The 26,015-nt window shown below is 41.2% G+C and overlaps 12 protein-coding genes across 15 annotated transcripts; 6 read left to right on the top strand and 6 right to left on the bottom strand.

The window, feature by feature from the left end:
* The first annotated feature begins 265 nt into the window (after positions 1-265).
* On the top strand, positions 266-8,136 carry LOC115631099. Its single transcript, XM_030527753.1, has 3 exons — positions 266-389; positions 4,403-4,547; positions 7,447-8,136. The coding sequence occupies exons 2-3, from the start codon at positions 4,403-4,405 to the stop codon at positions 8,007-8,009; spliced, it is 708 nt and encodes a 235-aa protein (XP_030383613.1). The 5' UTR covers positions 266-389; the 3' UTR covers positions 8,010-8,136.
* Positions 8,137-8,473: 337 nt separating this feature from the next.
* LOC115631098 (U2 small nuclear ribonucleoprotein auxiliary factor 35 kDa subunit-related protein 2) lies at positions 8,474-10,247 on the bottom strand. 2 transcript variants are annotated; one of them, XM_030527750.1, is made up of 5 exons: positions 10,198-10,247; positions 9,333-10,136; positions 9,172-9,275; positions 8,886-9,042; positions 8,474-8,820 (listed from the first exon to the last, which is right to left on the bottom strand). In XM_030527750.1, the coding sequence occupies exons 1-5, from the start codon at positions 10,209-10,211 to the stop codon at positions 8,601-8,603; spliced, it is 1,299 nt and encodes a 432-aa protein (XP_030383610.1). In that variant the 5' UTR covers positions 10,212-10,247; the 3' UTR covers positions 8,474-8,600. The 2 variants fall into 2 exon arrangements, with proteins under 2 accessions (XP_030383610.1, XP_030383611.1); XM_030527751.1 differs by lacking the exon at positions 8,474-8,820 and having other exon boundaries at positions 8,886-9,012; positions 9,137-9,275.
* Positions 10,248-10,419: 172 nt separating this feature from the next.
* LOC115631426 lies at positions 10,420-11,628 on the top strand. 3 transcript variants are annotated; one of them, XM_030528158.1, is made up of 3 exons: positions 10,420-10,756; positions 10,837-11,033; positions 11,104-11,628. In XM_030528158.1, exons 1-3 carry the CDS (start codon positions 10,532-10,534, stop codon positions 11,543-11,545), a joined length of 864 nt encoding a protein of 287 aa, XP_030384018.1. In that variant the 5' UTR covers positions 10,420-10,531; the 3' UTR covers positions 11,546-11,628. The 3 variants fall into 3 exon arrangements, with proteins under 3 accessions (XP_030384018.1, XP_030384017.1, XP_030384016.1); XM_030528157.1 differs by having other exon boundaries at positions 10,423-10,756; positions 10,840-11,028; positions 11,084-11,628; XM_030528156.1 differs by having other exon boundaries at positions 10,427-10,756; positions 10,837-11,028; positions 11,084-11,628.
* Positions 11,616-12,738, bottom strand: LOC115631425 (DNA-directed RNA polymerases I and III subunit RPAC1). Its single transcript, XM_030528154.1, has 2 exons — positions 12,563-12,738; positions 11,616-12,506 (listed from the first exon to the last, which is right to left on the bottom strand). Exons 1-2 carry the CDS (start codon positions 12,697-12,699, stop codon positions 11,645-11,647), a joined length of 999 nt encoding a protein of 332 aa, XP_030384014.1. The 5' UTR covers positions 12,700-12,738; the 3' UTR covers positions 11,616-11,644.
* Positions 12,739-13,189: 451 nt separating this feature from the next.
* On the top strand, positions 13,190-14,212 carry LOC115630930 (protein SCO1 homolog, mitochondrial). Its single transcript, XM_030527497.1, has 2 exons — positions 13,190-13,673; positions 13,735-14,212. Exons 1-2 carry the CDS (start codon positions 13,256-13,258, stop codon positions 14,094-14,096), a joined length of 780 nt encoding a protein of 259 aa, XP_030383357.1. The 5' UTR covers positions 13,190-13,255; the 3' UTR covers positions 14,097-14,212.
* A 20-nt stretch (positions 14,213-14,232) lies between these two features.
* On the top strand, positions 14,233-15,758 carry LOC115630928 (eukaryotic translation initiation factor 3 subunit I). Its single transcript, XM_030527494.1, has 3 exons — positions 14,233-14,363; positions 14,563-15,052; positions 15,111-15,758. The coding sequence occupies exons 1-3, from the start codon at positions 14,361-14,363 to the stop codon at positions 15,596-15,598; spliced, it is 981 nt and encodes a 326-aa protein (XP_030383354.1). The 5' UTR covers positions 14,233-14,360; the 3' UTR covers positions 15,599-15,758.
* LOC115630931 (DAZ-associated protein 2) lies at positions 15,730-16,584 on the bottom strand. The gene is made up of 3 exons (XM_030527498.1): positions 16,481-16,584; positions 16,341-16,423; positions 15,730-16,287 (listed from the first exon to the last, which is right to left on the bottom strand). Exons 1-3 carry the CDS (start codon positions 16,497-16,499, stop codon positions 15,847-15,849), a joined length of 543 nt encoding a protein of 180 aa, XP_030383358.1. The 5' UTR covers positions 16,500-16,584; the 3' UTR covers positions 15,730-15,846.
* A 63-nt stretch (positions 16,585-16,647) lies between these two features.
* Positions 16,648-18,052, top strand: LOC115630929 (39S ribosomal protein L28, mitochondrial). The gene is made up of 4 exons (XM_030527495.1): positions 16,648-16,832; positions 16,941-17,522; positions 17,581-17,822; positions 17,879-18,052. The coding sequence occupies exons 1-4, from the start codon at positions 16,812-16,814 to the stop codon at positions 17,943-17,945; spliced, it is 912 nt and encodes a 303-aa protein (XP_030383355.1). The 5' UTR covers positions 16,648-16,811; the 3' UTR covers positions 17,946-18,052.
* A 174-nt stretch (positions 18,053-18,226) lies between these two features.
* LOC115630927 (GDP-mannose 4,6 dehydratase) lies at positions 18,227-19,862 on the bottom strand. Its single transcript, XM_030527493.1, has 3 exons — positions 19,713-19,862; positions 19,095-19,530; positions 18,227-19,034 (listed from the first exon to the last, which is right to left on the bottom strand). The coding sequence occupies exons 1-3, from the start codon at positions 19,833-19,835 to the stop codon at positions 18,454-18,456; spliced, it is 1,140 nt and encodes a 379-aa protein (XP_030383353.1). The 5' UTR covers positions 19,836-19,862; the 3' UTR covers positions 18,227-18,453.
* Positions 19,863-20,090: 228 nt separating this feature from the next.
* LOC115631356 (mannose-P-dolichol utilization defect 1 protein homolog) lies at positions 20,091-21,442 on the top strand. The gene is made up of 2 exons (XM_030528073.1): positions 20,091-20,596; positions 20,657-21,442. The coding sequence occupies exons 1-2, from the start codon at positions 20,509-20,511 to the stop codon at positions 21,331-21,333; spliced, it is 765 nt and encodes a 254-aa protein (XP_030383933.1). The 5' UTR covers positions 20,091-20,508; the 3' UTR covers positions 21,334-21,442.
* Positions 21,343-22,050, bottom strand: LOC115631357 (inosine triphosphate pyrophosphatase). Its single transcript, XM_030528074.1, has one exon. It carries the CDS (start codon positions 22,029-22,031, stop codon positions 21,456-21,458), a length of 576 nt encoding a protein of 191 aa, XP_030383934.1. The 5' UTR covers positions 22,032-22,050; the 3' UTR covers positions 21,343-21,455.
* Positions 22,051-22,940: 890 nt separating this feature from the next.
* On the bottom strand, positions 22,941-24,699 carry LOC115631346 (UBX domain-containing protein 7). Its single transcript, XM_030528063.1, has one exon. It carries the CDS (start codon positions 24,608-24,610, stop codon positions 23,108-23,110), a length of 1,503 nt encoding a protein of 500 aa, XP_030383923.1. The 5' UTR covers positions 24,611-24,699; the 3' UTR covers positions 22,941-23,107.
* Positions 24,700-26,015: the final 1,316 nt, after the last annotated feature.

Below are 26,015 nucleotides of genomic sequence, written 5' to 3'. Positions count from 1 at the left end.
GCTTGCCAATGCTGATTATCATCATGATGATCAACACACACACACACACACACACACACATACAGACGTACACTTACCGCTGCACATTGGCTTCTGCTCTCTGGGTAGCTTTTCAAAAATGTGCGCTCGCACACTCGCCTCTGTAAGCATGCATATATATATATATATATGTGTGTGTGTGTGTGCGTGTATTGGTGTTGGGCAGTGGGACTGGCTGCGACTATAAAGCACATTGCTGCTGCCAATTGACTTTTGTTTTCGTTTGCGTGTGGTAGCGTCTGGTTGTCTCCGATTTAGCATCGGAGCAGTGTCTAGTGGACATAGTTTTATCAAAAGCGAAGAAGAAAAGCTTTTGTGGTGTAAAGTTTTTAGTGAAACCATTTGCAAAGGTAAGCAGCAGCATGGAGTGATTACCACCAACAAGGATATGTTACTAAAGGACTTCCACAATTGAAAACAATTTAATGCAACTCTAAAACATAATTGGAAAACGTGCACCAAACAAATTGAAACAAATTTCACATCAAAGATATTTTAAGTGCCGTGATTTGTGACTGTGATTTGCCAGCAAATATCCAATTTTGTTGCCGAAGGCTTCCCACAAATTAAGAAGAACAGTGGTGTCGAAAATTACAATAAAACTCAACTTCGTATGACGCTTTGAACAAAATCAATCAAGTTGTCTACCCAAGTCGTTCAAACTATGAATTTTAGTTTACCAGACTTCAGTTTTATCCTCTCCTTTGTTCGATTTTATGGTAAAATGGTAAAATGCAATAAGAAGTGATACAAACTAAAACAAGTTTCTTTCCCAACTTTTTATTTCAAATCCAAACTATGCATTTTCATATAATAGGCTCCAACTAAAATAATAATAAATTTGTTGCCAAAGTTTTAAAAATGTCAAACAAGTTCGTTGTCTAAGTCTTTTGTATATGTGGCAAAAAAAATTTTGTTAACATCAACAAAATTGGTTACCAGGACTTTTTTATATACAACTCTTTATTTCAAATCCAAACTGTAAAAAGTTTGCCTAAGTTTTTGAAATTTCAAACAAGTTCGTTGTCTAAGCCTTTTGTATATGTGGCAAAAAAATATTTGGTTAACTTCAAGAAAATCGCTGTCCAGGATTTTTTTATACACAGTATGTATATAAAACGCTTTTTGGAGCACTTTAGTTCTCCAGCTTTATAGGCCTGCATCTGTTGTGCTTAGTAATCAGTTAGTGGCTGAGTATAACTCATAGCTTTTGGCTCAGATAATTTCAACAGAAACTGAAAAAACCTCTCATTGACTCCTTTTATTCTGAAACAAATAAGTTTCGATAGGAAATCAAACTAATTTAAAACAAAAATTTATTTAATACAAGTTCGTTGCCTAAGTCTTTTGTTTGACCTCAACAGAATATATCAGTCTTTTGCCCCAAAGCAGACAATACTTAAGTTTGTTTTGAAATCAGTTCATTGAAGATTCTAAATTCGTACACCCGCTCATCTGAAGTGCCATGCACCTCAAGTTTTTCATTACACAATTCCGTCGCTCACAGCTGCCGCAAAACCTCAAGAAAAATGCATGAAAATCTGTAAAAAAAAAAATAAAACACTGTACATACAAGTACAATAAATTATGCATTTTAAAGGTTCAACACTTTGCGCAAGCGCGCACATAAAATGTAAAAAAAGACCTACACTTACATACAAAATTAAAAAAAAACAACGTTAAAGCGCGTTTGGCTTTGAAATTTTTGAAAACACAGAAATTTACATAAACAATCGAAAAATGTGCGGCCGCATGTAATTTGGCTAAGCAGCAGCAACAATAACATCCGAGGGGCCAATAATTAAATGCATTATCAGCGCTTGTGTTTTGCCACATTATTGATTGATTAACATGCACGAAACAAGCCAGTAACAACAACAGCAACAACAACAACTTCAGCAACAAAAGCGCTGATAGACAAAATTACAAAACTGAACATTAAAACTTCAAATCGATTGAATGCCGGCCTATTTCCAAACGCGCAGCCAATGATGGACAAACAAACAGTCGCCTCTGTCGGGCATTTGAACTTTTCACTTTAAAAATGTCGTCGTGGTCGGCGTCTAGCATGAAAATACATAAAATTAATAACAATAAACGTCGACGACAACGCAACATAAAAAAAAACTGAGCGCTCTGGAATACATTTTTAAATGTCTATGAAATTGTTTTCAATTTTCAAATTAAGCGCTGCCGCTAATGCGGCTGATAAGCATAGCCGGTGGCATAGCGGCCATTAATGATTTATGTTGCCAAATCCCCCAGCAACAACAATAGCAACACAATAGCAACAACAATCAACGTGCACGCACTGTGGGGGCTTTGAACAACAATGAACTCATGAATAAAGGCAATATATAGCGATAAAGATCGCAGCCACAAAAATACGAGTACAATATAAAAATCAAATTAAGATGCAAAATTTCAAAGTTGAACTGGGCAGGGACATTGAGCTTTGATTGATGATTGTGTGCAGGCACGACTATAAGCAGCGACAGAGGGTCCCCCTCATACACAATAAATGAATTAGTGAAGAAATCAAGGAAGGCAAACAAGAATACCAAAAACTTAAATGCTGAAGTACGCAGCCAAAAATAAAAGCAAACTTTTAATTAAAATGCAAGAGACGTGGAAGGTTCTAGACATGAACACACACATGCTCGTATATAGAAACGACAAGTAGAAGTACGATTAAAAAAACTACAAAAACACTTACATACTTGTACATACATATGTATGTACATATGTATGTATGTATATGCGCTACTGGTGTAGCGTCTGAAAAGCAAGCAAAGATAAAAAGTCAATAAAACCAGTTAAGGTCAGGCGCTGGTCTGGTCTGCTTCTTGCCGCCCGTTGCTGGCTTGTTGGCTTGTGTAATCAACATGTTTGGCGTTTTTTTATTTTTATTTTGCAGCAGCAGCAGCAGATGCTAAATGAATTTTTATTTATGAAAATGAATAATGTGACGTGCTGCCTCTGCCACTGCTGCTGCTGCTGCTGCTGCTGATCACGTTGCCACAATAAAAATAAAGTTTCAAGTGTCGTCGTCAGCAGCCAAGTTGTTGCTGTCAACGCTGTAGTTGTTGTTGTTATTGCTGCTGCTGCTGGTACTGGTGCTGGTGATGCTGTTGTCGCTTCACTGTGGCACTGTGTCAGTTGTGCCAATGGCCGGCACATGCATGCATTTGTATTTTTGCTAAAGTGCCCCAAGCAACCGGTTGGATGCTGCATCCTTGACATAAAAAACACAACAACAAACAACTTGAAAAACAACAACAACAACCAATGGCCAACGACCAAGTTACATCTTCGCTGGCAAACGCAAATTTATACAGCATTGCGTATACGCACCGTAGCAGCAGCCACAACAACAACAACATGTACCAAATAAAAAGAGCAATACTATCATCATCACCTTCAACAAGTTTGTTGATATGTAAAAACTGATATGCTAATGGGCCACTGTGTTATAGCATTTACATATGTTTGGCCAATATTTGGGTGCTGCCCTGCTGTTGTTAACTGCTGGCGATTGATTGGCACGTTTCTCACACAAACACACAGACACACCCATTGCAGGGCTTTTTCCCAACTTTTAATTCAATTCATTCACGATTGAGGATGTAAAACAGTGAATGAAGCCCATTTGGCAGCCAATTAATTAACTTAAGGCATAAAGTAAATATCATAAAAGAAATATCATAAAATCCAGCTTCTTATGAATCATGTTTTTCAAATGCAGTTTCTTTAATTTCTAATAAAAAAATAATTGAATATAGTAAATGAGGATGTACTGTCTCAATTGGTAATAGTTAATATTTGCTAGAAATTAATTAACATTTTTTAGCACTTCATATGTCTACTTAGAATTTGAAAATTAGGCAATTAACACAATTTGGAAACTTTAAAATACCTTAAACTTTCGTTTATTTTTATTAAGTTTTCCCATTTATTGGTCCAAAGTGCCAACTGTTACTGGATGTACTATATACTATTAAGTTAGTTAGCTTATATACTTAAAAGATAGAGGATTTCGGCATTTCAAATGCAATTCTTTTGCTTTTAAAAACAATAAATCTGATATGGGACAATTTTTTTTATTATTAAGAAATTTGGCCAAATTTTTCCGACTTGTTTTTGACCACAAACTTACTGGTTTAATCAAGAAGTAGTACCATTGAAATATAACAGCCTCAAATTTTAGGGAACCTGCAGTTCGACTTAAAAAGTCTCTTCCAACGAAAACGGTCGGCTTCTAAACATTTTTAAAAATATAAATAATATAATAATCAAACTTTAACGCATTTTCTCTATAAAATAAACTTAAACTAATCGAATTATTCTTTTCTAATTTTTCCAGATGAAAGTCACCTTGGCGTTAGCGGCTTTCTGTTTGGTGGCGGCCAGCACTGATGCTGCCATCCATCAGGCCAGAACAACAACAACCACAGCGACAAAGCCTGGACGCTTCCTCTCGCTGCCTGTGCCCGCCAAGTGCGCCAGCCGTAAGTTTCCCATCACCCATTACCAAAATTACCCGTACTTGTAATTTGTGTTTATGTTGTTGTTGCTGCCAAATACGTGGCGAAAAGTAAAAGTAAATGCCGATGACAATGTTCGCATATCAAATGCGAAGCTCTTTGCCAAGTTTGCACTTGAATTTGTTTGGCAATGCGACGTGTGGGCGTGTAACCGCATTATTAACATAGCTACACATATAGTATATACATACATACGACTTAAAGTATACATACAAGTATGTACGCACAAATACATTGCAATAACAGACTGACTGACTGACGTTGACAGTCGTTGGCAGATAGTGGGTGTTTCGCCTGACTGAAGGTCGCTGACGTGATCGCTTACACGCGTTTGTCTTGGCACACTTTTGGACAGAGACTTTCTTTGAGACATCTGTAAATGGCAGTCCTGAAGTACAAGAAATAAATCAACTTATTAATCCTAATCAAAAATAAAAACATATTTCAATTTGAGCAAATTTTCAGACAATGTCCACATATCGAATTTGGTTTGTTCTACAAAGTTAACCATTTCCAAGACTTATATAAGTACTCGAATAATAAAAACGAAGCAAAAAGTTATTTGTTATAAAATTGCTGGTCTTTAAATATGTAGTACCTATTATTTTCTAATATAGCCAAGCAATTTCTTTAAAATATTGCTAGACTTGTCTGAAGATATAAGATACGTTTATCTATTTATTTAAATTACAAATCAATCAAAGCAATAATCTATTGTATAAAAAATATTTATACATATAAAATATTGATAGGCTTGCCTGAAGATTTTAGATGGTCTTATCTATTTAATGTGCCAAAGTTTTCCATACCTTTAAAGAACTCTGGTCTTATACTCAAGAAAATTATATAACATTTCTTTTTATAAATATTTTAATGTTAGTTAGTTTCTGTCACGCCTCTATCTCCTAATTTGTTGGGCTCTGTTTACTGAAAACTGTCTCGAATGTTAGGTGTGGAAGCATTTTCCACGCTCTAGGCTTATGGCAAACTAATGGGTTATTTCAGTCATTTTCAGTCAAATGGGCTGCAAGATTGCGAAAATGCAGCAGCGAAGCGTTCAAACAATAGCGTCGTCATCCCGCCAGCTCGTCATGCCGTCATCACTGCATATCCGGTATACTAATGAACACGTTGTTGTTGCTGTTGCCCGATGCAGTTACTCAGTGCTGCCATTTATAACTAATTAGGCACACACACAGCCGCACTCTCTGCCTTTCTGTCTGTCAGTCTCTCAGTCTGTCTGTCTCTGTGAGGCGCACACAGTTAGATGGCCTATTCAAAAGTGCAGCGTCAGCCGAACATGCAACTTCATTTTGGGCCACAACTACAACCACAGCTAGAGCTAGAGCTACAGCTTCAAAGTTACGAGTGTAACTCAAGTGGCAAAGCTGCATAGCCAGTTTAGTTTGATTCCGAGTTAGATCTTTCATCTTTTAGAAATTTCCAGTTATACAACTCACATGGCTTTGGAAATAAAATGAATGGGGAGGGAAAAAAGCAAACTTAATTTTCAGCTTTAAATAGTTAAAGCTTTAAAATAAACCAATTAGCTATTCAAACTTAATTAGCGGCTGTGTAGACGGGCGGCTCGTAAACAACAACGGCAACAAAAACAACAGCAACAACAACCGCAATAGCAACAACAACAACAACAATAAGCTCATTGAATGGCATTTGGAAACGGATTTTCTAAAGCGCAGTCTGCAGCTCATTTAGATACGAATCTTAAAGCTTGTTTCATTTTTATTGCGTGCAACTTTTTTGTTGTTTCTTCATTATTATTGCTTTAGTATCTCAAAGTTGTCTGACTAGAAAATTAGCACAAATCTGAGGATTATGCAATGGTTGAGATCAAGAGGAAGAAGAAGAAGAAGTAGCTGCAGACAGGCTTTTAGGGCTGCCAAGTGTGAGAGAGGAAAGTGAAGTGAATCGGGCATCTTAGTTTTTTTATTGCCTTGACCCAAAAGGGTGGAAGACAAACAATGTTAGGAAATTGCAGCTAGTCTAAACAAAAAACTAAGCAAAAACAAAATAATAATAATAATAATAATAATGTTCACACAATGGGGAATAAGGTCATTATGTTAGAGTAAAGCCGATTTGGCGTGAAGAGTGGAAAGACAGGCGGACCAACTTGATCGAATGGGTGGACGGGCGGTTGCAAAAGTGCCAACGTCAGACGCTTTTAAGCCGCTTAAAAAAAAAATGAAAAAAGAAAAAACTGCGACTAATGACGCGTGCTTGTGGACAACGGACGGCAAACGCCGAACAGTGAACAGCGGGGCGTGGCAGACACATAAAGAAAAAAACATATAGCACGGTCGTTGCTGTTAATCACATGGAAGCTGACGTTGAAGCTGTGGCGCTGTTGCAGTGGCAGTGGCAGGCAGAGGCAAAGGCAGCGATGTGAAACAAGTTTCGTTTGTTTTACTTTGCTGCAGGAGGATGCATACATAAGAGGGGGGAATCCCATTGTTGACTTAACGTCTCTTTTTTTTGTTTTTGTATGGCTGCTCGATGTTTTTGTTGCTTTGCTTCTTTTTTTTTTTTGTCTAATGGAAATGTAAACAGACTGACGAAGGCGCAAAACCTTTTGACACACACACACACACACATACACACACAATGGCATGCCAAGGAAAGCTACAGCTACTGGTGTGGCACATGAAGAAGAAGCCTGCTGCATAAATTGCGGCAATTGCGCAACAAAAACAGCAGCAGCAACAACATAAACAGCAGTAGCGGGTTGTGTAAGCCCGTTAGCGTTTTAAATTTTTTGTGTCGTCTTGTTTTCACATACATACTTACCACCAATCGGGTATTGCGAATTGAAGTTAAACGCTCTTTTCTCTTTTGACTGCAGGGCCCAAGGAGTTCTCCTACCGCGGCAAAAATATGTTCCTGACCACACACGTGCCCGCTCTGGCCAACAAGAAGGTCGACTGGTTGGATGGCCGTAATCTGTGCCGCGAATACTGCATGGATCTGGTCGCATTGGAGACCCAAGAGAAGAACAATCTGATCTTCCGTGTCATCCAGCAGAATGATGTGCCCTATATCTGGACTGCCGGTCGCATTTGCGATTTCGCTGGTTGCGAGAATCGTCCCGATTTGGAGCCCAAGAACGTCTATGGATGGTTCTGGTCCGCAACCCGTGAGAAGATTCAGGCCACCAACCGCATTCCTCAGGGCTGGGGCTACAATCCCTGGTCTCAGACCGGCCACAAGAAGCGCCCACAGCCCGATAATGCCGAATACGACATCAACCAGACCAAGGAGCAGTGTTTGTCGGTGTTGAACAACGTATATAATGATGGCATCGCATGGCACGACGTTGCCTGCTATCATGAGAAGCCCGTCATCTGTGAGGATAACGAGGAATTGCTGCGCTATGTGGCAGCCACAAATCCGGGCATTCGTCTATAAGTCCTTGGCGGCGATTGTTGTTTGTAATTTTACTTATTATTATATTCCTTAAATGATTTTTGTGTAATTTTGTGTTATGTTTACGACGAAAAGCAAGACAAATAGACTTTAGAATTTATAATTTTTGCATCTGCTTCTATCATTATCTCTATACCTACGTATGTTATTTAACAAATTACAAAATTCACTCTCCAACTTGTTTCGAAACTGCCAAACTATATGAACAAAAAATAATAATAATAAACACCTATGTAGAAGCTATTTATCCCGTACGACTTATACTTATGCAATTGTGAACAAAAAGCTATGTATTTATTGCTAGTAGAACTAATTGTATAGTATTTACAGGAACTTCGCTCTCTACTCTGTAATACAAATGAAATCTCTTTGTAATTTTTCCTTCGATGTAAAAATGAAAAGCTCATTTCCTTTGCTCAAAAGAGATTGAATAAAATTTGTAAAAATCCATTTAAAAAACGTAACGTTTTATTATTTGGTATAAATTTACATCTAAACAGACTGTTGAATTGGCGTTATTGATCTGATTTTCAGGTATTTTAAGTAACTCGCTTTGCCTTGATATTCCATAAGTCAAGACTGTGAAACCGTCCGGCTCTTGCTTCTCCTACTATCATTACAATTGGTATGATTTCGGTATCTCTTGGAGAAGTCTCTGGAAGTTTGCTTTTTCTCTCTACTTGGACTTTTACTCCTGGAGTGCGCTTTTCGAGCAGACAGGTCGGTAGATATTTCCGGCTCTGGGCTTTCAGACCAACGCCAATTTCTCGAGCGATCTGTTTTATCATCCCAGCTGAAAGATAATTTATTCCTAAACAATATTCTTTTATCTATGGACATTTCAATATTTGTACATACCTGGGCGTTTTAGTTTCAGGCGTGCTTATCGTATTATACTTTCTGGTATTGCGTGGCGTCTGCTCCAGATCGCAATTATACAAATTCCTAGGATTGCGAAACAAATGCAGGTAGGCACAGCTGAAACCTTTTGGACATTTGCGTGTTAAGGACAAACCTTTAAGTAATTACAATTTAAGCAAAGAGATTTATGTTTATATGTAACAATACTAGTTCTACTGATTGATTTCTAATCATTTTGATAAGGATACGTTTTCTGGTCGATCGCCCATTTTGGCTCACATACCGCAAACAGCACCGCGCCAGGTCTTCAAATTAGAGAACTCCACATTAAGGCGCCTCGAGGCATAATAGCGCCCCTGTAGATTAATAAAGGCACGTAAAGCCGACCTGCAAGAGCAAGAGTTGCATGGACTATCAACAACGTTTAGTGGAGCTTATACAAACCGTTCCTGCTCATATTCCACAAACACATGGCCACGCAGATGAGCCAATGTGTTGCGCACAGCCCTGAAATTTAATATTCTCCCAAATTTCTCCAATTCTGGCACCACATCCGCAAAGAATTCATCGTAGTCGTTACGCAGATCACGTTCGTTTAGTTCCAAATCGGCATCAGCAGTAGCGTATTCCTTGTGTACATCTGAATGCAGCAGGGGATGGGTGAAGAAATGGCGGATAAGCAGAATTCGCGCCAACATGGGACGTTTGTGATTAAAAGTACAGTGAAGCCCGAAACGGCAAGAATTGGTGCGTGTAAAAAACTCGCACGGCTTCTCCTCAGGACGCGTTTCAGCCACACGCTGTAAGTCTGGCGGCGGACTTCTTTGCTCTGCATTCTCTAAAAAATCGTGCATGCGCTGCATCATTGCCTCGAATTCAGCTGCTGCTTCTTGAACCATTCTTTGCCTCTCCTCTCGACGTTCACGCTGTACTTTCTCACGTGCGGCCAACTCCTGGAACTGTTGTTCACGCAAACGTTCCAATTCCGCCTCCTCCTGGCGGCGTTTGGCCAGATCTACTCGAAATTGGCGTTGTGCCAGCGCTTCGCGTCGCAACCACGCTTCCTCCATATCCTGTTGCTGACGCTCCGCCGCCAAACGCTGGAATTCTTCCAACTCTGCTTGCTGTTGCATCCAAATCTGGTATGCGGGATCAAGTTCCCTTTGCATTTGTTCATGGTCGCGTTCCTGCGCACACCTTTGCCTACGACGCTGCCTCTGATACTTCTTTACCAGTTTGCGCCAAGATCTGCTTTCAACGGAACTCAAAATAAACAAAATAAAATTTTTATATTGCAAAGTTTGCTTACCTTTTGCCCGGCATTTTTTGTAAAACGTGGCAACGCTGTATACAGCACTCAGTATATTTAAAAATCCTAATATTTAGTACTTGATTCTACAGCACCCAATTTGTATTTTGGTATTTTACAGCTTTGTTTCATCCCTTGATACTTTAAGCATTTTGACATTTTACTATACGGTCACAGTGTGTTCGCTAATGCTATCTAATTTTCGCACGAAAATACTAATGTAAATACTAGAAGATTACCAAGAAAAAACTGTAAATTGCGATTGGCGCCACAAAAATCCAAGTCTGTTATTTACTTTTTTTTTTAAATAAGTATACAAATCACCGAAATCACAATGTCAATGACAGGCGTCAGATTAAGCAAGGTGAAGAGACTGTACCACCAAAAGTATCGTTCAGAATGGGAGAATCTGCCGTCATTCCAGCACTGGCTGTGTCGTGGAGCTGACGGGTATATGGCTCATTGTAGGATCTGTAATGTCAGTATATTGTCTCGGATTGCATCAATTAAACAGCATCACAACACCCGTAAGCACCAAAAAGCTTTAAAATTGGCAAAGGTAAGACAAATAGTGGTGTCATAGTACATTAGTATATACATACATATCTACATACATATATCAATTGTCTAACATTATAGCAGAATTTATTGAAGCTGGATGAAGAGAAGCCCAGCTCATTGATAATGAAACCAAACAAAGCGGTGGCGATGGCCGCTTTTGTTAAGAAGGAAAGAATGCTAAAGAAACCAACAACGCCAAAGAATGTGAAAAACTTCTTAAACGAGGAGCTGCACGAGGATGGAGAAGTCGAAATACATAATTCACAAACTGTAAGGTAGTCACTAATATAAAAATTCGTTATATCTAAAATGGTATCCACTTTAGCATTCCATAATTTTGCCCAGTAAAAGGAATTTTTCAATATCAATAAAATCATCACCCACTGATACGCCCACGATTAATGAAAAAACGCCAAATAAAATCAGCCCGCAGACGCATATGGAGACCTGCTCAAGCGACTCAATGCTGGAGGATTTACTGGGTCCTGAGGACATCGAAAGAGAAAGCACTGATGAAATAGAAAGGGAATACATTGCAGAAGATGGATTTGTTACTGAGACAGATCACGACTTAAAAATTGAGGAACTGCGTATGGGCGACTTGCAAGAGGACGGTATGGAGGAGGAGCATATTATTAATGAGTTTGATCTGTTCGGAAAAAGTGTAGCCTTGCAGCTCAACAACATGGAGCTTGAGGATGCCCTGTTGTGCCAGGATCGAATGCAAAGTGTTCTCACTGAGTTTCGCCTGAAAATAATCAAGCGCCAGAGGAAGTATCACATGTAATATGATAGATTTAAAGTATAGCATACTTACTGATGGAATATGTAAACTAATATTCATAAACGTATTTATATAGATGTAATATGTATGCATATGTTTATTTTATTGAGCTTCTATTTCGTCTATGAACGCACGACACTTCTTCTTTAGTGCCTTGACGGCTTCAACGAAAATTACTTCGGGCTTAAGGGCACCTACCGATTCCACATTAAATATATAGTGGTCGCGTACTCGTGCCATAGTGACGGCATCCATCAGTTGTGGGTACCGAAAGACATTTCGACTGCAGCTGTCGTATCGGGCATCCTTCACATAGGCACGCTCGTTCTCGTCAATGCCAATGACGCCCGGCGAAAAGCATCTCTGAAGCAAATAGGCATCCTTGCCAGTAACCTCCCGGTTGAGTTCGATCTGGGGCAGCAGTCGATAGTATGCAGTCGCCACTGGCGAAAATTTGGCATGGTCTTTGCCTATACCTTTGACAGCTATTAAACGCAAATCCAATTCATGCCCTGGTCGCAATTGGGTAATTAGTATGTCGTTGTGGACGCAAGATACACTGCTCTCACTATAGATCTGTGCCTGTTTGCCTTTGGGAAGCCATTTTAAATGACCCGAGTACACTTTATGATTTTTGTATATGTCGTCGAAATGGGCCTGGTCCTTTAGAGTATCTTTGCGTCGCGTACATCTTACCTTCAGCTCGAATTCAAGTGTGTCCTGCTCTGTGCCAGTTTCTGGACTCTCTTCCGTGCGGTAGGAGAAAAGTCGGGGATCTGCTTTCAATGGCAACAATCCCATGCGATGTGCCAGTACTTCATCCTGTATGATCGACGTGTTATTGTAGATATACACCTTTTCAATGGCCATGCTTGGCACTTCACTCAGCATCAGCCGGCGGAATGCGTTTGCAATGGCCGGATAAACCCCTATCATATCGAATTCCAATCCATCTTCATCGTTTCTACGAAAGACAATTGCGATATAGAATGGATACATCGGTAGGCAATGTCTGCTCACCTAACAACTACAATATGCAGCTTTTGTTTGAATGCTTCAATGCTGAAAACATCGTCCGCAAGGCCATAGTCCTCCGGATCCTGTTTAATTGCGAACTCATTCAAGTATGAAAGCGGTTGATTCCTTTCCTCAGGCATTTCTACTTCCAATCACAAGAACCCAGCCGCTTTTCAATGATTCAAGCGCCCGCACGTGGAGCTATCAAAACAAGTATCGGTGTTTGGGAAATGAACAGCTGACTAATTCATGACGTCACAACAAGTTTTTAAAGCTGTGTTGAAAAGCGTGAAAGCAATAACAATAACAATTTGAACATTTTATTTGCTCAGCATATATTTTTTAGGATATCATAAACAAATCCAAAAAAGACACAATTATACTAATACCCTCAATAATCTGATTTATGAAAAATTACGGTTTTAGGCATTCTTATACTTAAAAGGTTGACCCTTATAAATACTATAGTACAAGTCTAAATTGGTATGCATCTTTTTCTAGCATTTAATCTCTGAGTGCTAAATGCGGAGATCAAGTATTTCGCAAACAATACTTCAGAATTTATAAGTTGGTGTCAAGCAGACGAGCCAGGCCCGATCTGGCATCTCCATTGCCATCAGCTGTTATTTAACCGGCGAACAAATCTCCAGCACTTTACGTAAAAGTTTTTTATTTTTGAGGTAAACCATAAGAAAAATGTCACGCAGTTTACAACGTTTGATGGGGCGCTGGACGCAGTTTTCGCGCTGGACACTAAAGCACCCACAACCGCAACAAATCGCTCGCAACTTCTCTGCAACGGCTGACCCCACAAAAGGCAAAGGACCCATATCATGGCGAAGCTTGGGTGTGATTGGTGTGCTAGGCCTAGGGGGCTTGGGTTTCATGCTTTATGTGAAGAACGAGAAGGACGAGGCACGAATGAAGGAGCGTAAACGGCAGCTTGGCAAAGCTGCAATTGGTGGACGTTGGGAGCTCATAGATTCGCAAGGACAGGTGCGCAAGTCGGAAGACTTTCTGGGCAAATGGCTTCTCATTTATTTTGGCTTCACCCATTGCCCTGATATCTGCCCAGATGAGCTGGAAAAGATGTCAGCTGTTGTGGATGAAATTGGTAAGTCAATACAATACAAATTTGATCTAAAAGCTTATATTATTAATAATTTGGTTCATAGAAAAATCTCCACAATTACCTGAAGTTCAGCCCATATTTATAACAGTGGATCCGGAACGTGACTCAAAAGAAATTGTGGGCAAATATGTTAAAGAGTTCTCGCCTAAGCTGCTGGGCCTCACCGGCACTGTGGAACAAATTCGGAATGTGTGCAAAGCATTTCGCGTGTACTTTAGCGCAGGCCCGCGTGATAATGACAATGATTATATAGTCGACCACACCATTATCATGTATCTGGTAAATCCTGATGGTGAATTTGTTGACTATTACGGACAGAATCGCGACAAGGATCAATGTGTTGCTTCTATTTTGGTCAATATCGCAAAGTGGAACACAGCAAATAAAAAATCCTGGTTCAGCTAGACGGAGAAAAGATTACATGGCTCCAAATTAGCCCTTGCGAGCATTAATTGTTGTATTTTACTTTACTGTAAGCTCTAAAAAACACCAGCAAAATAAACATTTCAAATTACACACCCGTTCAATATTTGATGTACTGGCAGCACCACATCAGTTTGAGTGTGGCAACACTGTTTGTACACGAATTGTTCGCCCTTTTTGACGTTTGTGCTGCGTGGATGTGCAGAAATTGTTGTTTTCTCACAAAAATCCTATTAAATATACAATATGGTGCGTAAAAATGAATATACGTGCAGACAGCCGAGCGTTTATATAGCCGCGTTGAGCTGTGCATAGTTTGTTTTGTTCTTTTTCAATTGTTTCAAAATATTTCGCGGATAAAGTCAAAACATAACCTAAAAAATACGGCGCTAGCGCTCCAAATGATTAATTTTGCACTATTTTGAAAAACGTATTTTTATTTTCTCAGCGTCCGTTGATGCTGCAGGGCCACGAGCGTTCTATAACGCAAATCAAATACAATCGCGAGGGTGACTTGCTCTTCTCCAGCTCTAAAGATCAGAAGCCAAATGTGTGGTACTCGCTAAATGGCGAGCGCCTGGGCACGTACGATGGCCATCAAGGCGCTGTGTGGTGCTTGGATGTGGACTGGGAGAGCAGGAAGCTGATCACTGGCGCCGGTGACATGACCACCAAAATTTGGGATGTCGAGCATGGGACTGTAATTGCATCCATACCTACTAAGTCTTCCGTGCGCACCAGCAACTTCAGTTTCTCAGGCAATCAGGCGGCCTATTCGACGGACAAGGCTATGGGTCAAAACTGTGAGCTGTTCATCATTGATGTGCGCAATGCCGACTCCAGCTTGGCTGAACAGACGCCCACATTACGCATACCCATGATTGAGTCAAAGATTACATCTATGTTGTGGGGACCATTGGATGAGACTATCATCACTGGTATACCGAGCCCGCCCTAAATGCACAAATTAAAAATATTAATCGTAATTGCTTTTAGGACACGACAATGGAAATATTGCAATCTGGGACATTCGTAAGGGTCAAAAAGTTGTTGATTCTGGTTCGGATCACACCGGCGGTATCAACGATATGCAGCTGAGTAAGGACGGCACCATGTTTGTGACAGCTTCGAAGGACACTACGGCCAAGTTGTTCGATTCGGAATCGTTAATGTGTCTAAAAACGTACAAGACGGAAAGGCCTGTAAATTCGGCGGCCATCAGTCCCATACTTGATCATGTTGTGCTGGGTGGTGGTCAGGATGCTATGGAAGTGACCACGACCTCAACTAAAGCGGGCAAATTCGATTCGCGTTTCTTTCATCTCATTTACGAGGAAGAGTTTGCGCGTCTTAAGGGCCATTTTGGTCCCATCAACAGTTTGGCCTTTCACCCTGATGGCAAGAGTTACGCTTCGGGCGGTGAGGACGGATTCGTACGTGTTCAGTCATTCGATACTACATACTTTGAGAACATCTTCGAGTAGTCCACCCGCTCCCAATTATAGTTGTATAAATTTTGTATTTATCTAAATTGGTGCAGCGCTAGTGAAAACGCATATTTATCTGCCATTTTTTCATTGGCGTCATGTACGCGTGCAAGAAGAATTTTCAAATATACGCAAGAACGAGAAGAAAAAACGTTTATTCACAATTTGTTTACATTTCCTTACCAGCGACTACAAAAATATCTAACAGATTCCTATATGCTTTGGTGTGTGCTTAAGGCAAATACTTAAAAGAAGGAACGCTTCTTCTGCTTCAACACAACTGGCTCGCCCTGCATGGCGGCCAATTGAGCAGGTGTGGGCAAGCAGCCAGGTGGTGGCGGAGGAATGACGACGGCACCATTAGCTGTAGTGCGCATTTCGGCACGTGCGTCCAGCGTCAATACATGAGAGGCAGAAGCACCAGTTGGAATGGCATTATGCGGTTGCCTCTGAACTTGGGCCGGTAACTGTTGGTGATGGGTCATGCCATAGTACCGGTTGTCGCCCATTGGCGGCTGATAGAACTGTGCAGGGGTCGTAGTCAGCTGGTATACCTGTCCAGGACCCATAGGCGGCTGAAACACCTGTGCTGGAGTAAAATTAGAATGTGTAACTGAAGCCTGCGGAGTCGATAGTGTGGGATAGGAGACACGTTGACTTTCCTCGTAAGTGGGCGGCGGGGCGCGCTAATGAAGAAAATATTTATTAATCGATCACATGAAATTAGCACTTCACCTACCATGGCTATGGCAGCAGCACTATCATACAAGTTCGAATACGGCGCACTTGGAGCAGTTGGAGCCTTGGCTTCTTCCGGTTTCTCTACAATAGTAGTTCAGGGTTTACAGCAGGCTCGTAAATTATTTATATTTAATTTACCTATATTTGACTTGGACATTTTCTCTTTTTTGTCCGTTCTTTGTTTTGATAGATAAATTTCCTGAATCACTAATTTTTCTTAGGTTTTGTAGCGTTGCCACCTATGCCAGAAATGTAATGTCAGCTTTGGCAGTAAGTATTTGTCAATAACACAGAATTCTCCAAATTTATCAGCTGTTTAATGAAGAAGCAGATAGACCCAACACACCGTAATAAGTTGTTAGCCCTGACCAAATGCTATAAAACACATATATATTGTTCCTTTTTATTTAAAGACTGCAATATATTGGTTGCTCACCTTGATCCATTAACATAGCAAGTTCCCAAGAGAATGGCCCACGCCACATCACAGGTACAGAAATCAAACCAATTAACGCTTCATTACACCACGCGCCGCTTTTTGTGACGCAATAGCTTCAGGAGAACAAACTCAATTCACATTATGCTTTGTCTTTTCTAGGGCCCTAAGCTTTTATATGGCTTTAAACGGCCCAATCGCTTTGAGAAGGGGCTGGGTGCCCAACTGCCCGAAGCCTACAGGAAATTCTGGCGTGAATGGAAACTGACGACTCCGGCAGCTGTGCATTATATTCCCAAGGATGGTCAGTGGGAGCGTGACGAAGTCACGAACGAGATCAAACCGATCCAGAATATACCACTGCCACTAATTGATCCGCCGGAATCGCATGAGGGCATCTGGGGTGGTGAATCCGTTATCAAGGGTTTTCAGAAGAGGCAGCAGACCAAGCGACGCGTTCCTCACTTCTGGGTTCCTGTGCTCAAACGTTCAGTGGTGCACAGTCAGGTGTTGAACGAATATATGTCCGTGGTGGTCACAGAACGCACGCTGGTGCAGATACACGAATGCTTTGGCTTCGATCATTATCTTCTTAAGAATTTGGCCTGTGATCTACGTTCCTCACTGGCTCTGAAGTTAAAGCGTAAGATTCTGCAAGAGTTAGAAAAGGGTTGCCCGGCATTGGCAGCCGATCCAGGCCATCAGAAGGAAGTTCTAAAGGAATATAGCCGATACTTGGAGTCGGTGAGTCATATGGAAATGTGCCCTTTGTATAACAAATTAACTATTCCATAACTTTTAGTATACTTCGGAGGAAATTGATTGGTATGGTCATACATATCTAGAAGCCATTCGCAAGCTGCAGATTCAATTGAAAGCAGAGGAAAAGGTAGTGCCACACAAGGTCGAATTTCGCAGCCAATTGATTGAGCAACTGCGCAAGGCTGGTATCGCCGAGGCGGGTGGCTCAGATGCAAGTGCCACAAAAGACGCTCAACCCAGTGCTGAGCATAAGGATGCGGATATTGAGGCACTGACCAAACTGTATGTTGCAAAACTTTACTTAATTCAATTCCATTTTAAATGTTGCTTTTTTGCAGTGAATCGTCGCCGTCGTCCTCCAGCTGGCTGTCGAAGATTAACCCGTTTGGCAAAAAGGAGACATAGGTGACATTACTTTGTGTTCCTCCCCTTTGGTAGTCCACTCTGTTTTCTTGGTTTAATTGTTTTGATTGGAAAAAATAAACCACGACCTTAAACGTGAAATCAACTTATATTGTTGTATTGTGTACTTCGTGTGTATTTCGCTCGCTAGCTCTGTAGGAGCGTGGGTTAAAATAACACCGACCACTAAATTTGTTTCCTTATCGATTTATCGAAAAATAGTTCTTTGACCTCAGTGTCAATTCACTCGGCCACAATGAGTCATTTTATATAAGTTGTACATATTGCGATATATATATATATATTTGTTAGATTGAATAAAAACTATACAGAACACTGAGATAATTACGCTGACATCCACGGCAAGTAGAAAAAGGAATGATTGCAACTCCCGTCGGAAAAAAACACAGAGACATTGAGAAGGACAAATACAACGATCACTTTCAACTTAAGATTAAATAATAGAGCTCGGTTAAGCTTTGTGCCTATACGTCCTGTTGGCGGCTGTTCACTATGCAATGGGATTCTTCTTCATCAGCTCTATATCGGCTGTCATCATATCGCTGACCAGCTGCTGAAAGCTCACTTTTGGCGTCCAGTTTAGCTCGCGTTTGGCCTTTGATGCGTCGCCTTGTAGCAAATCCACTTCTGTGGGCCGGAAATACTTTGGATTGATGCGCACACGCACAATGTCGGTGTCACGCTCAACGCCCACCTCGTTGACGCCGCTGCCGCGCCACTGTATTTCGCGTCCAATGTGCCTGAATGAGGCCTCCACAAATTCTCGCACGCTGTGCGTCTCTCCAGTGGCAATCACAAAGTCCGTGGGCTTTTCTTGCTGCAGCATCATCCACATGGCCTCCACATAGTCACTAGCATGGCCCCAGTCGCGTTTCGAGTCCAGATTGCCGAGCTCAAAATACTCCATCTGATTAAGCAAAATTTTAGCCACTGACCGTGTTATTTTGCGTGTTACGAAATTCTCGCCTCGCCGCGGACTCTCATGATTGAATAGTATGCCGTTGCAGGCGAACATATCGTAGGCTTCGCGATAATTAACCACAATCCAAAATCCGTACATTTTGGCGCAGGCTGCAATAATTCGATGGAGAATTTATTTTGAACAAGTAGAAGTAAAATGGAAATGCTTACCATATGGTGACCGTGGATAGAACGGCGTCTGCTCGTTCTGTGGTGTCTCCACCACCTTGCCGTACAGCTCAGACGTAGAGGCCTGATAGAATCTTACTGTGCGCTCCATGCCACATGTCCTGATGGCGTCCAGTATGCGCAACGTGCCCACTGCATCCACTTCGGCCGTGTACTCGCTCAAATCGAACGAGACCTTGACGTGTGACTGGGCGGCCAAGTTATAGATCTCCGTGGGCTTTACCTTGTTGATTATCTTCACCAGACTACTGCTGTCAGTCATGTCGCCATAGTGTAATTTCATTCGTCCACCTTTATGAGCCTTTGGATCGGCATAGAGGTGCTCAATACGCGTAGTATTAAAGGTGCTGGCGCGCCTGATAATCCCGTGCACCTCATAGTTCTTTTTCAACAGAAATTCAGCCAAATATGAGCCGTCCTAAAAGTGGGAGTAACCAAGCAAAACAACACGTAAGCGGATAGGTTTGCAGTGCGAACAATTAGCGTGACGTAGTCAATTAGCGACTGCCGACGATTCATTATGTCAAGTGACTCAAATTGGATATGGTACATATGACAAAGCACCCGCTATAAATATTAAATTGTAAAATTACTACTTACCTGCCCCGTAATGCCGGTTATCAACGCCACTTTATTAGCATCCCCAGCGTCACCATTTAAATCTTTGCTGGAATTGCTTAAGCGCGCTTGTTTGCTGCCCGTGGCGCCATCACCAGTGCTCATGTTAATTAACTAGACTTATGTAGCTCTTTTTTTTTTATCAGCGAGACTCTTTTGCCGATCAACCACATAAACAACTTTTATCTATTGTTGTCAGCCGGCTAGAGCTACCAACCAGGCAAAAAGCGCAACCACCGAATTATCTGGCAGCGCCAACACCATAGTTCATTATTGACTCGTGAACTTTATTTTCTTTATTTATACTGTTGATACATAATCAAATAAACTTTAATCAAATAAATACACTTATTTGTTTATTAAAAGATCTAAAGTATATTGTAAATGCTGATTAACCTTTTAATGACCGTTCAGACCAATGTATACCGAGCGTATTTTTCCTAATAAAAAATAATAAATCGTAAATTTCTTCTGAATTTAGTAATATTTCCACATAATCTCCATGTTACTGCTGGTTAAATTATTTATGGCATTAAACATTTAGGCAATCTTTCTTCTGCATCCTATTTGCAACTGGGCACTTAAATCAATCAGCCGCTCTTTGAACCACAACATATGCGGGTGCCGTGCTTCCCGAATTACGTGTCTGCTGCTTTCATTTTCAACGCACAATCAGTGGCCAGCATTGTGATAAGACACAACGCCGACTACCTAACCGAAAGACCATTTGCAGACAGTTAAGTACATCGAGCAAGCGATAAAAGGCCAAATTTCAAACATGACGGATCTAATCAAGAAAGGAGCGCTCTTTTTAATGAGCCCTAAGTGCTATGATAACTACTTCTTGGAGTTCAACTTTTTCGATGGTAAGTTGAGTCATCTTTACGCTTTTTGGATGTCACTTATATTTTTTATGAAATTTCCAGTGCCGTGCTTTAAGGCTTTGCTGAGCAAGGGCCTTGGTTTGGGCATAATAGCCGGCTCTCTGCTGGTGAAAGTGCCGCAGGTTCTGAAAATACTTAGCAATAAGTCTGGAGAGGGCATCAATCTCGTTGGCGTACTGCTGGATCTGCTCGCTATCTCATTCCACATGTCCTATAGCTACATGAATGGCTATCCTTTTAGTGCTTGGGGCGATAATACGTTCCTGGCCCTTCAAACCGTCGCTATTGCAGCGCTTGTGCTGTTATATAGCGGACGGAAATCGCTAGCCATTGCGTTTATTGGAGCTTATGCCAGTTTACTGTACATTCTCAATTCTGGGCTTACGCCCATGAAGGTGCTGCTTACCATACAGAGTCTGAACATTCCTATATTGTTGGTGGGCAAATTGTCGCAGGCTCTGACCAACTATCGCAATGGCTCAACAGGCCAATTGTCGGCGGCTACTGTTATTATGCTGTTCGCCGGATCGCTTGCACGCATCTTCACCTCCATACAGGAGACTGGCGACCAAATGATGATAATTACATTCTGCGCCTCTAGTTTCGCCAATGGTGTCATTCTTGCCCAGTTGATTTACTACTGGAACAAGGAGCCAGCTAGCACCCTCAAAAAAGACGCTGCCAAGCCTAAGAAAGCTAAGAGCAAGAAGGATGATTAAAAAAAATGATTTGTAGTGTGGCTTGGCATTGTGCCAAAGCAGAACTTTTCTCGACAATTTGTAGAACAAATATTGAAACTTTAAATAAATGTATCTTAAGTCAGTCCAAGACCGTCATCTAATCAGCAATCACATCCACCTCCACTCTCGAAGTGCTTCTGCAGTTTGTTTAAAGCACGATAGCGATGAGATATTTTATTTTTCTCCGTCTTGGGTAGCTCCGCATAGGTCTTATCATAGCCAGTGGGCTGAAATATTGGGTCCCAGCCGAAATCACGAGGTCCTCGGGGTTCAACAATGGTACCCTCAGTTATGCCCTGAAATATCTTTGGTTCTGAATCTACGCTCTCGCAGTAGCCAAAAGTGCAAATAGCACGGGCGGATTTATCTTCCCAGCCGCTGAGCAGTCGGTGCAGTCCCTCTGGTTTTAGCTTTTCCAGAAACCATTTGATATAAGGTCCTGGCAGGCCTTCTAGCGCATTAAAGCACAGGGAAGTGTCCTCCACAAGCACGGGTCCGTCTACTTGTCTTGCTGCCTCCTTGCACTTCTTTTCAGCAATTTCATTAATTTCGCCTTGAAGCTCTGGCAAATCCACTTTCTTGGATACAATGGTGCGGGGAAAACTAGGGCCCAATATCGCCACTAATTCCTCCAGCTTTTTAGAATTGCCGGTAACAAAAGTAATTGGTTTCGACATTGTTATCCAATTTACAAATAATTATTGTGTTGGACAGAGCATGGCGCGCTTATCAGCTGGCTGTTCAGAGTTGCCACATATGGCGCGCAAATAATTTTTAAAATTAGGTGCAGCGCAGGGAATTCGTATACATGTAATACTAAAAATTAATTTTTAAAAATAGCTGACTAAAAGCGAAATAAATATTATTATTATATTAAATATGATTTATTATAAATATTTATCCATATCTTTCGTTCGTCACCAGGTACACAATCAACATTTTAAACTTATCACAATCCAACTACAAATTCAAAATAACGTAATGTTAACATGTGTATAACGAAACGCCGAAAATCAAGTCTTTCTTTTTTCATTTGAACAGCCCAATATATACGATATAGCTATTTAATCGATTTTTTCAACCATAGGGAAATATGACAGTACTCTTATCTTTTCAGTTATACTTCTGATAGGCTTATTTTAAATTCGAATTGTTCTTTCGGTTAAACCTAAAAATATCACTTATTTGAACTTTAAAAAGAAACCACTATTTGGGCCTCCAAAAAGAAACCACTATATAGCCCAACCTATATGTTATGAAAAATTTTATATATTAACATTAAGCTCATTCTGATAATTCTTCTTATGCAGGAGAGAATTTAATAATGTACCCACATTTCACAAGTATATTGATTTATATTTGTGCATTTGGAATAGTTACTTGTTCTGACATCGACAATCATTCCTATATTTACGGTCATACTTTTGTATATGCTTTAGCTTTCGTTACCTTTGAAAGCAAATTCATATTCGCCAGTTCCCAAAGAAACTTCCGGAACTAAGCATAATCGCAAGCAAAAATACCTAGCCCAGCATAGATGGAATAAACCTGCTAGTAAAAATATGAGTAAATTGGCGGTTCTAAACTTGTTTTTGGCTGTTGCTTAGTATAATTTATTCAACAGTAGCACTTAAATTTACGGTAGCAAGGATTATTAGAAGTGAATGCGGGAGAACCGACAAAACGTTTAAATAAATAATATAGGCTTGTCCACTGGCAACCTACACACACTACAACACATATGGAGAAAGCTTTACTCGTCCAAGGTCAGATGGACGTTGGCCGAAGGGTGCAGGCCGAGTTCCTTAAGAGTGGCATTGTTGTGCTCCGCTTCTAGGGATTTGCGAGGAAACGCACATATGAGCTTGTAGTTATCCAAGGGTATGTGCTTGTGCGTTTGACTTATGTATTGGCGCAATGTTTGTAGCTTCGTGTCCGATGGCCAGCGCAGTTGGACGACCTCATCGTTGCCTGTGGCATTAAAAAGGCGGAGCTTCAAGGCGGTCAGCTCTTCCTTGCAATTGCCCAACTGGGTCTCATAAGATATCGGCTTTTTCTCCACCTGCTCCTCTTCCTCGACGATTCCCTCGAGACTTTCGCTATCGCTACCATTGTCATCGACACTAATAGTAATTGCCCGACTGGTTCCACCTGCATCTCCATTTTCGTTCATGGAATTTTTTATAGCGAGCGCCAATTGCTCCTCCTCTGTTAGCTCCAGAAGTTTTGAACGCTTTTTGGGAGTTCCTCGTGAACTGGCTGGGGATGAACAAGAGGTTTCAACTTCATTGTTGTCCTCATCCTCCTCCAGCTGTGCTGCAGCGCGTTTCGAGGTACTGGGCGCATCCTCTACGGCGAAATCGCGATGGTCCCGAAGAAATTGCTTCAGATCGGGTAGAACGTTGTCCTGGTTTGGCTGCGGACTGTGCCACATCTCCTCGCCGGTGCGAGGATCTATAACGCACAGATACGGCAATTTAGCGCAGTGGTAGAACGCTACGAAGCGCCGACCCTCTGAAGTATCGTTGTCCACCTGCCAGAGTGTGAATTGGCGGCGCACCAGTTTTTTTAATTCTTTACTTGACCAGACGTCGCGATTCATGACCTGTGACTGAAAGTTGTCGCTCTGCACATTGACCAGCAACCAGCGCAAGCGCTTGGTGGCGTAATCTCTGGCCGCTGTCAGCGTACCTGAGTAGAGTATGTCTGTGGGTGGGCGAAAGAGATCCCCAAGGCGAGATGTGGCGGACGCCGCAAAATTAGGGCGGCTGTGCAAACCCATAGCCTGGCCGGCAACCACCATTTGGGCTGACCGTTCTCTCCTGCGTCTGTGTGCGGTGGGATCCGAGTAGAGGCCTGAAGCCTGTAGTTGTTCCTCCATCAGGGCACCTTCGCGTGCAAAATCCCGTAATGGACAAACTTTGACGCGCTGTGATACGCGTGACAAACGACTGCTTACTGAAGACCCTGTGGGTGGCTCATCGGACGCAAAGAAATTGTCATCTTCGGGCAATATAAGTTGCTCACGAACTGGCGCTATTGGTGCTCGTACGTCATCATCCAGATCCAATGATGGCATGGCTGGAGCGGCGCTAGAAGATGGTACGGCATCGGTAGCTCCATCGCCACTGAAGAAAAGGGCCACGGCAGCCTCAACATCGTTGGCACATGCTCCTAAATAGTGTTTGGCCTCCTCTTCAGTGCAAGCTGTAACTTCAACGACGCGCTCAATCGCGCTCGCCGTATTGCTGGACATAATTCCTTAAGCTGTTTTATTATATTTTCATACGGACGCTCAAACACTACAAATTTGTTAAATTAAAATGTGTCGCACAAACGAAAATGGCTTGGCATGCCATTCACAATGCACAAAGCACATCCAGAATACAGTTGGAGTGATGCCAGACTTTTTTATTGAAAGAATTGCAGAAAATATACTTTAAAAATGTCTGGGCAGGGAAAAACGTACGTTTTTTTCCTTAAACGGAGATTGGGTGACGGCATAGGCAAATTTCAAAAACACTGCGCATTTGTCGAAAAACAGTTAGAAAACTAATTGAAGAATTTTGCTTTAAAGCATTATTGTGTAAAAATAATAATCCAGTTTGAGCAGGGGAGGGAAAGTTCATTGTTTGGTGTCAAAAACAGTCAATTTGCAAAAATATATTTATAGTTGTGACGGAGATTCCAAACTGGAGTGATCGCTATGCATGAATTCAAAACAATGTCAGGGAATTTACGATATACTATACATACTACATATAAGCATAAGTTAAATACTCATAAAATATAACTACTACGATTGTATAGAGGAAAAAAAGTATATTTCATTGGGTTAGATTTGTGAAAAAACCTTCATGATTCTAACTAAACTACTCGTGTAGTAATAGTACCTTGCCATTCGTACAATTTCATTCTATATTAGCCTATACATGTTTGTAATGAAAAGACATTCAATCACTCTATCAGACATTTCAAAATGTTTAGACGCATACAGGTTCTGGACAGACATCCTTTCCATACTCCAATCCACATTTGTAGCACACGGCGGCTGCCTTGCCAGGTGGACAAAACGAAAGCAGCACCTTGGCCTATAGAACTTTACTGTGGGGCCTGTTTGAACTCTGTGCTGAGATTTATCGAGTTCCTACATATGTACATACAAACATATGTATATGTATCAGTGTTATCAGCATAACTTAATATTTTCCTGGAGTAACATTCTTCTTTAAAACGTTAAACGGTTGTCGCTTTTATGGTTTCCAGTTTGGGCGTGCTTTTTGACAATATGCCTTTTTTTGGAATACCACGGAGATATGACACCGGAGCTATGTCCTTTTTACCGCATTTTCTATAGACTGCATTGGTTTTGTACCTTTTCGTAGGGATTTTGGTGATGCAGGATTTTTAGTAACCAATCCCATAATCCTCATGTTGCACCCCTTATGAGTGGTCGATCATGTCTATATAGTACATCTTCTGCATACAATTTTATTTTTCTTTTCAGACTTAAAATGTTCTATCAAGAACTTGCTATCAGAAAACATTTCAAAATCTCTTCGCCCCGTCTTTAACGACCATTTTGTAATGAAAATGCCATTCACAAGGACAAGGCAGTTTCAGAACAACTCGAGAGCTGCCACAATATTTTTTGCCAGCAC

The sequence above is a fragment of the Scaptodrosophila lebanonensis genome, unplaced genomic scaffold, assembly GCF_003285725.1.
Source record: "Scaptodrosophila lebanonensis strain 11010-0011.00,11010-0021.00 unplaced genomic scaffold, SlebRS2 tig00001412-arrow-pilon, whole genome shotgun sequence".
Taxonomy (NCBI): domain Eukaryota; kingdom Metazoa; phylum Arthropoda; class Insecta; order Diptera; family Drosophilidae; genus Scaptodrosophila; species Scaptodrosophila lebanonensis.
Note: the sequence above shows the minus strand (reverse complement) of the source record. Positions and strands in the feature narration are given on the sequence as shown.

Excerpts from the sequence above, each read along its gene's own strand:
- LOC115631099 (XM_030527753.1), top strand. The coding sequence starts at position 4,403 with ATGAAAGTCACCTTGGCGTTAGCGGCTTTCTGTTTGGTGGCGGCCAGC. Across the intron at positions 4,548-7,446 it reads GCCCGCCAAGTGCGCCAGCC|GGCCCAAGGAGTTCTCCTAC; the intron begins GTAAGTTTCCCA and ends TTTTGACTGCAG.
- LOC115631098 (XM_030527750.1), bottom strand. Across the intron at positions 9,276-9,332 it reads GTGGAATATGAGCAGGAACG|GTCGGCTTTACGTGCCTTTA; the intron begins GTTTGTATAAGC and ends TTGCTCTTGCAG. Across the intron at positions 8,821-8,885 it reads CCTGAAACTAAAACGCCCAG|CTGGGATGATAAAACAGATC; the intron begins GTATGTACAAAT and ends ATTATCTTTCAG.
- LOC115631426 (XM_030528156.1), top strand. The coding sequence starts at position 10,532 with ATGTCAATGACAGGCGTCAGATTAAGCAAGGTGAAGAGACTGTACCAC. Across the intron at positions 10,757-10,836 it reads AAGCTTTAAAATTGGCAAAG|CAGAATTTATTGAAGCTGGA; the intron begins GTAAGACAAATA and ends CTAACATTATAG. Across the intron at positions 11,029-11,083 it reads AAATACATAATTCACAAACT|CATTCCATAATTTTGCCCAG; the intron begins GTAAGGTAGTCA and ends TATCCACTTTAG.
- LOC115631425 (XM_030528154.1), bottom strand. The coding sequence starts at position 12,699 with ATGCCTGAGGAAAGGAATCAACCGCTTTCATACTTGAATGAGTTCGCA. Across the intron at positions 12,507-12,562 it reads CTGCATATTGTAGTTGTTAG|AAACGATGAAGATGGATTGG; the intron begins GTGAGCAGACAT and ends TGTCTTTCGTAG.
- LOC115630930 (XM_030527497.1), top strand. The coding sequence starts at position 13,256 with ATGTCACGCAGTTTACAACGTTTGATGGGGCGCTGGACGCAGTTTTCG. Across the intron at positions 13,674-13,734 it reads AGCTGTTGTGGATGAAATTG|AAAAATCTCCACAATTACCT; the intron begins GTAAGTCAATAC and ends TTTGGTTCATAG.
- LOC115630928 (XM_030527494.1), top strand. Across the intron at positions 15,053-15,110 it reads GGATGAGACTATCATCACTG|GACACGACAATGGAAATATT; the intron begins GTATACCGAGCC and ends AATTGCTTTTAG.
- LOC115630931 (XM_030527498.1), bottom strand. Across the intron at positions 16,288-16,340 it reads GTGCTGCTGCCATAGCCATG|CGCGCCCCGCCGCCCACTTA; the intron begins GTAGGTGAAGTG and ends TTTCTTCATTAG.
- LOC115630929 (XM_030527495.1), top strand. The coding sequence starts at position 16,812 with ATGGCCCACGCCACATCACAG. Across the intron at positions 16,833-16,940 it reads TGGCCCACGCCACATCACAG|GGCCCTAAGCTTTTATATGG; the intron begins GTACAGAAATCA and ends TGTCTTTTCTAG. Across the intron at positions 17,823-17,878 it reads ATTGAGGCACTGACCAAACT|TGAATCGTCGCCGTCGTCCT; the intron begins GTATGTTGCAAA and ends GCTTTTTTGCAG.
- LOC115630927 (XM_030527493.1), bottom strand. The coding sequence starts at position 19,835 with ATGAGCACTGGTGATGGCGCCACGGGCAGCAAACAAGCGCGCTTAAGC. Across the intron at positions 19,531-19,712 it reads TAACCGGCATTACGGGGCAG|GACGGCTCATATTTGGCTGA; the intron begins GTAAGTAGTAAT and ends TCCCACTTTTAG. Across the intron at positions 19,035-19,094 it reads CTATCCACGGTCACCATATG|CCTGCGCCAAAATGTACGGA; the intron begins GTAAGCATTTCC and ends GAATTATTGCAG.
- LOC115631356 (XM_030528073.1), top strand. The coding sequence starts at position 20,509 with ATGACGGATCTAATCAAGAAAGGAGCGCTCTTTTTAATGAGCCCTAAG. Across the intron at positions 20,597-20,656 it reads GGAGTTCAACTTTTTCGATG|TGCCGTGCTTTAAGGCTTTG; the intron begins GTAAGTTGAGTC and ends TGAAATTTCCAG.
- LOC115631357 (XM_030528074.1), bottom strand. The coding sequence starts at position 22,031 with ATGTCGAAACCAATTACTTTTGTTACCGGCAATTCTAAAAAGCTGGAG.
- LOC115631346 (XM_030528063.1), bottom strand. The coding sequence starts at position 24,610 with ATGTCCAGCAATACGGCGAGCGCGATTGAGCGCGTCGTTGAAGTTACA.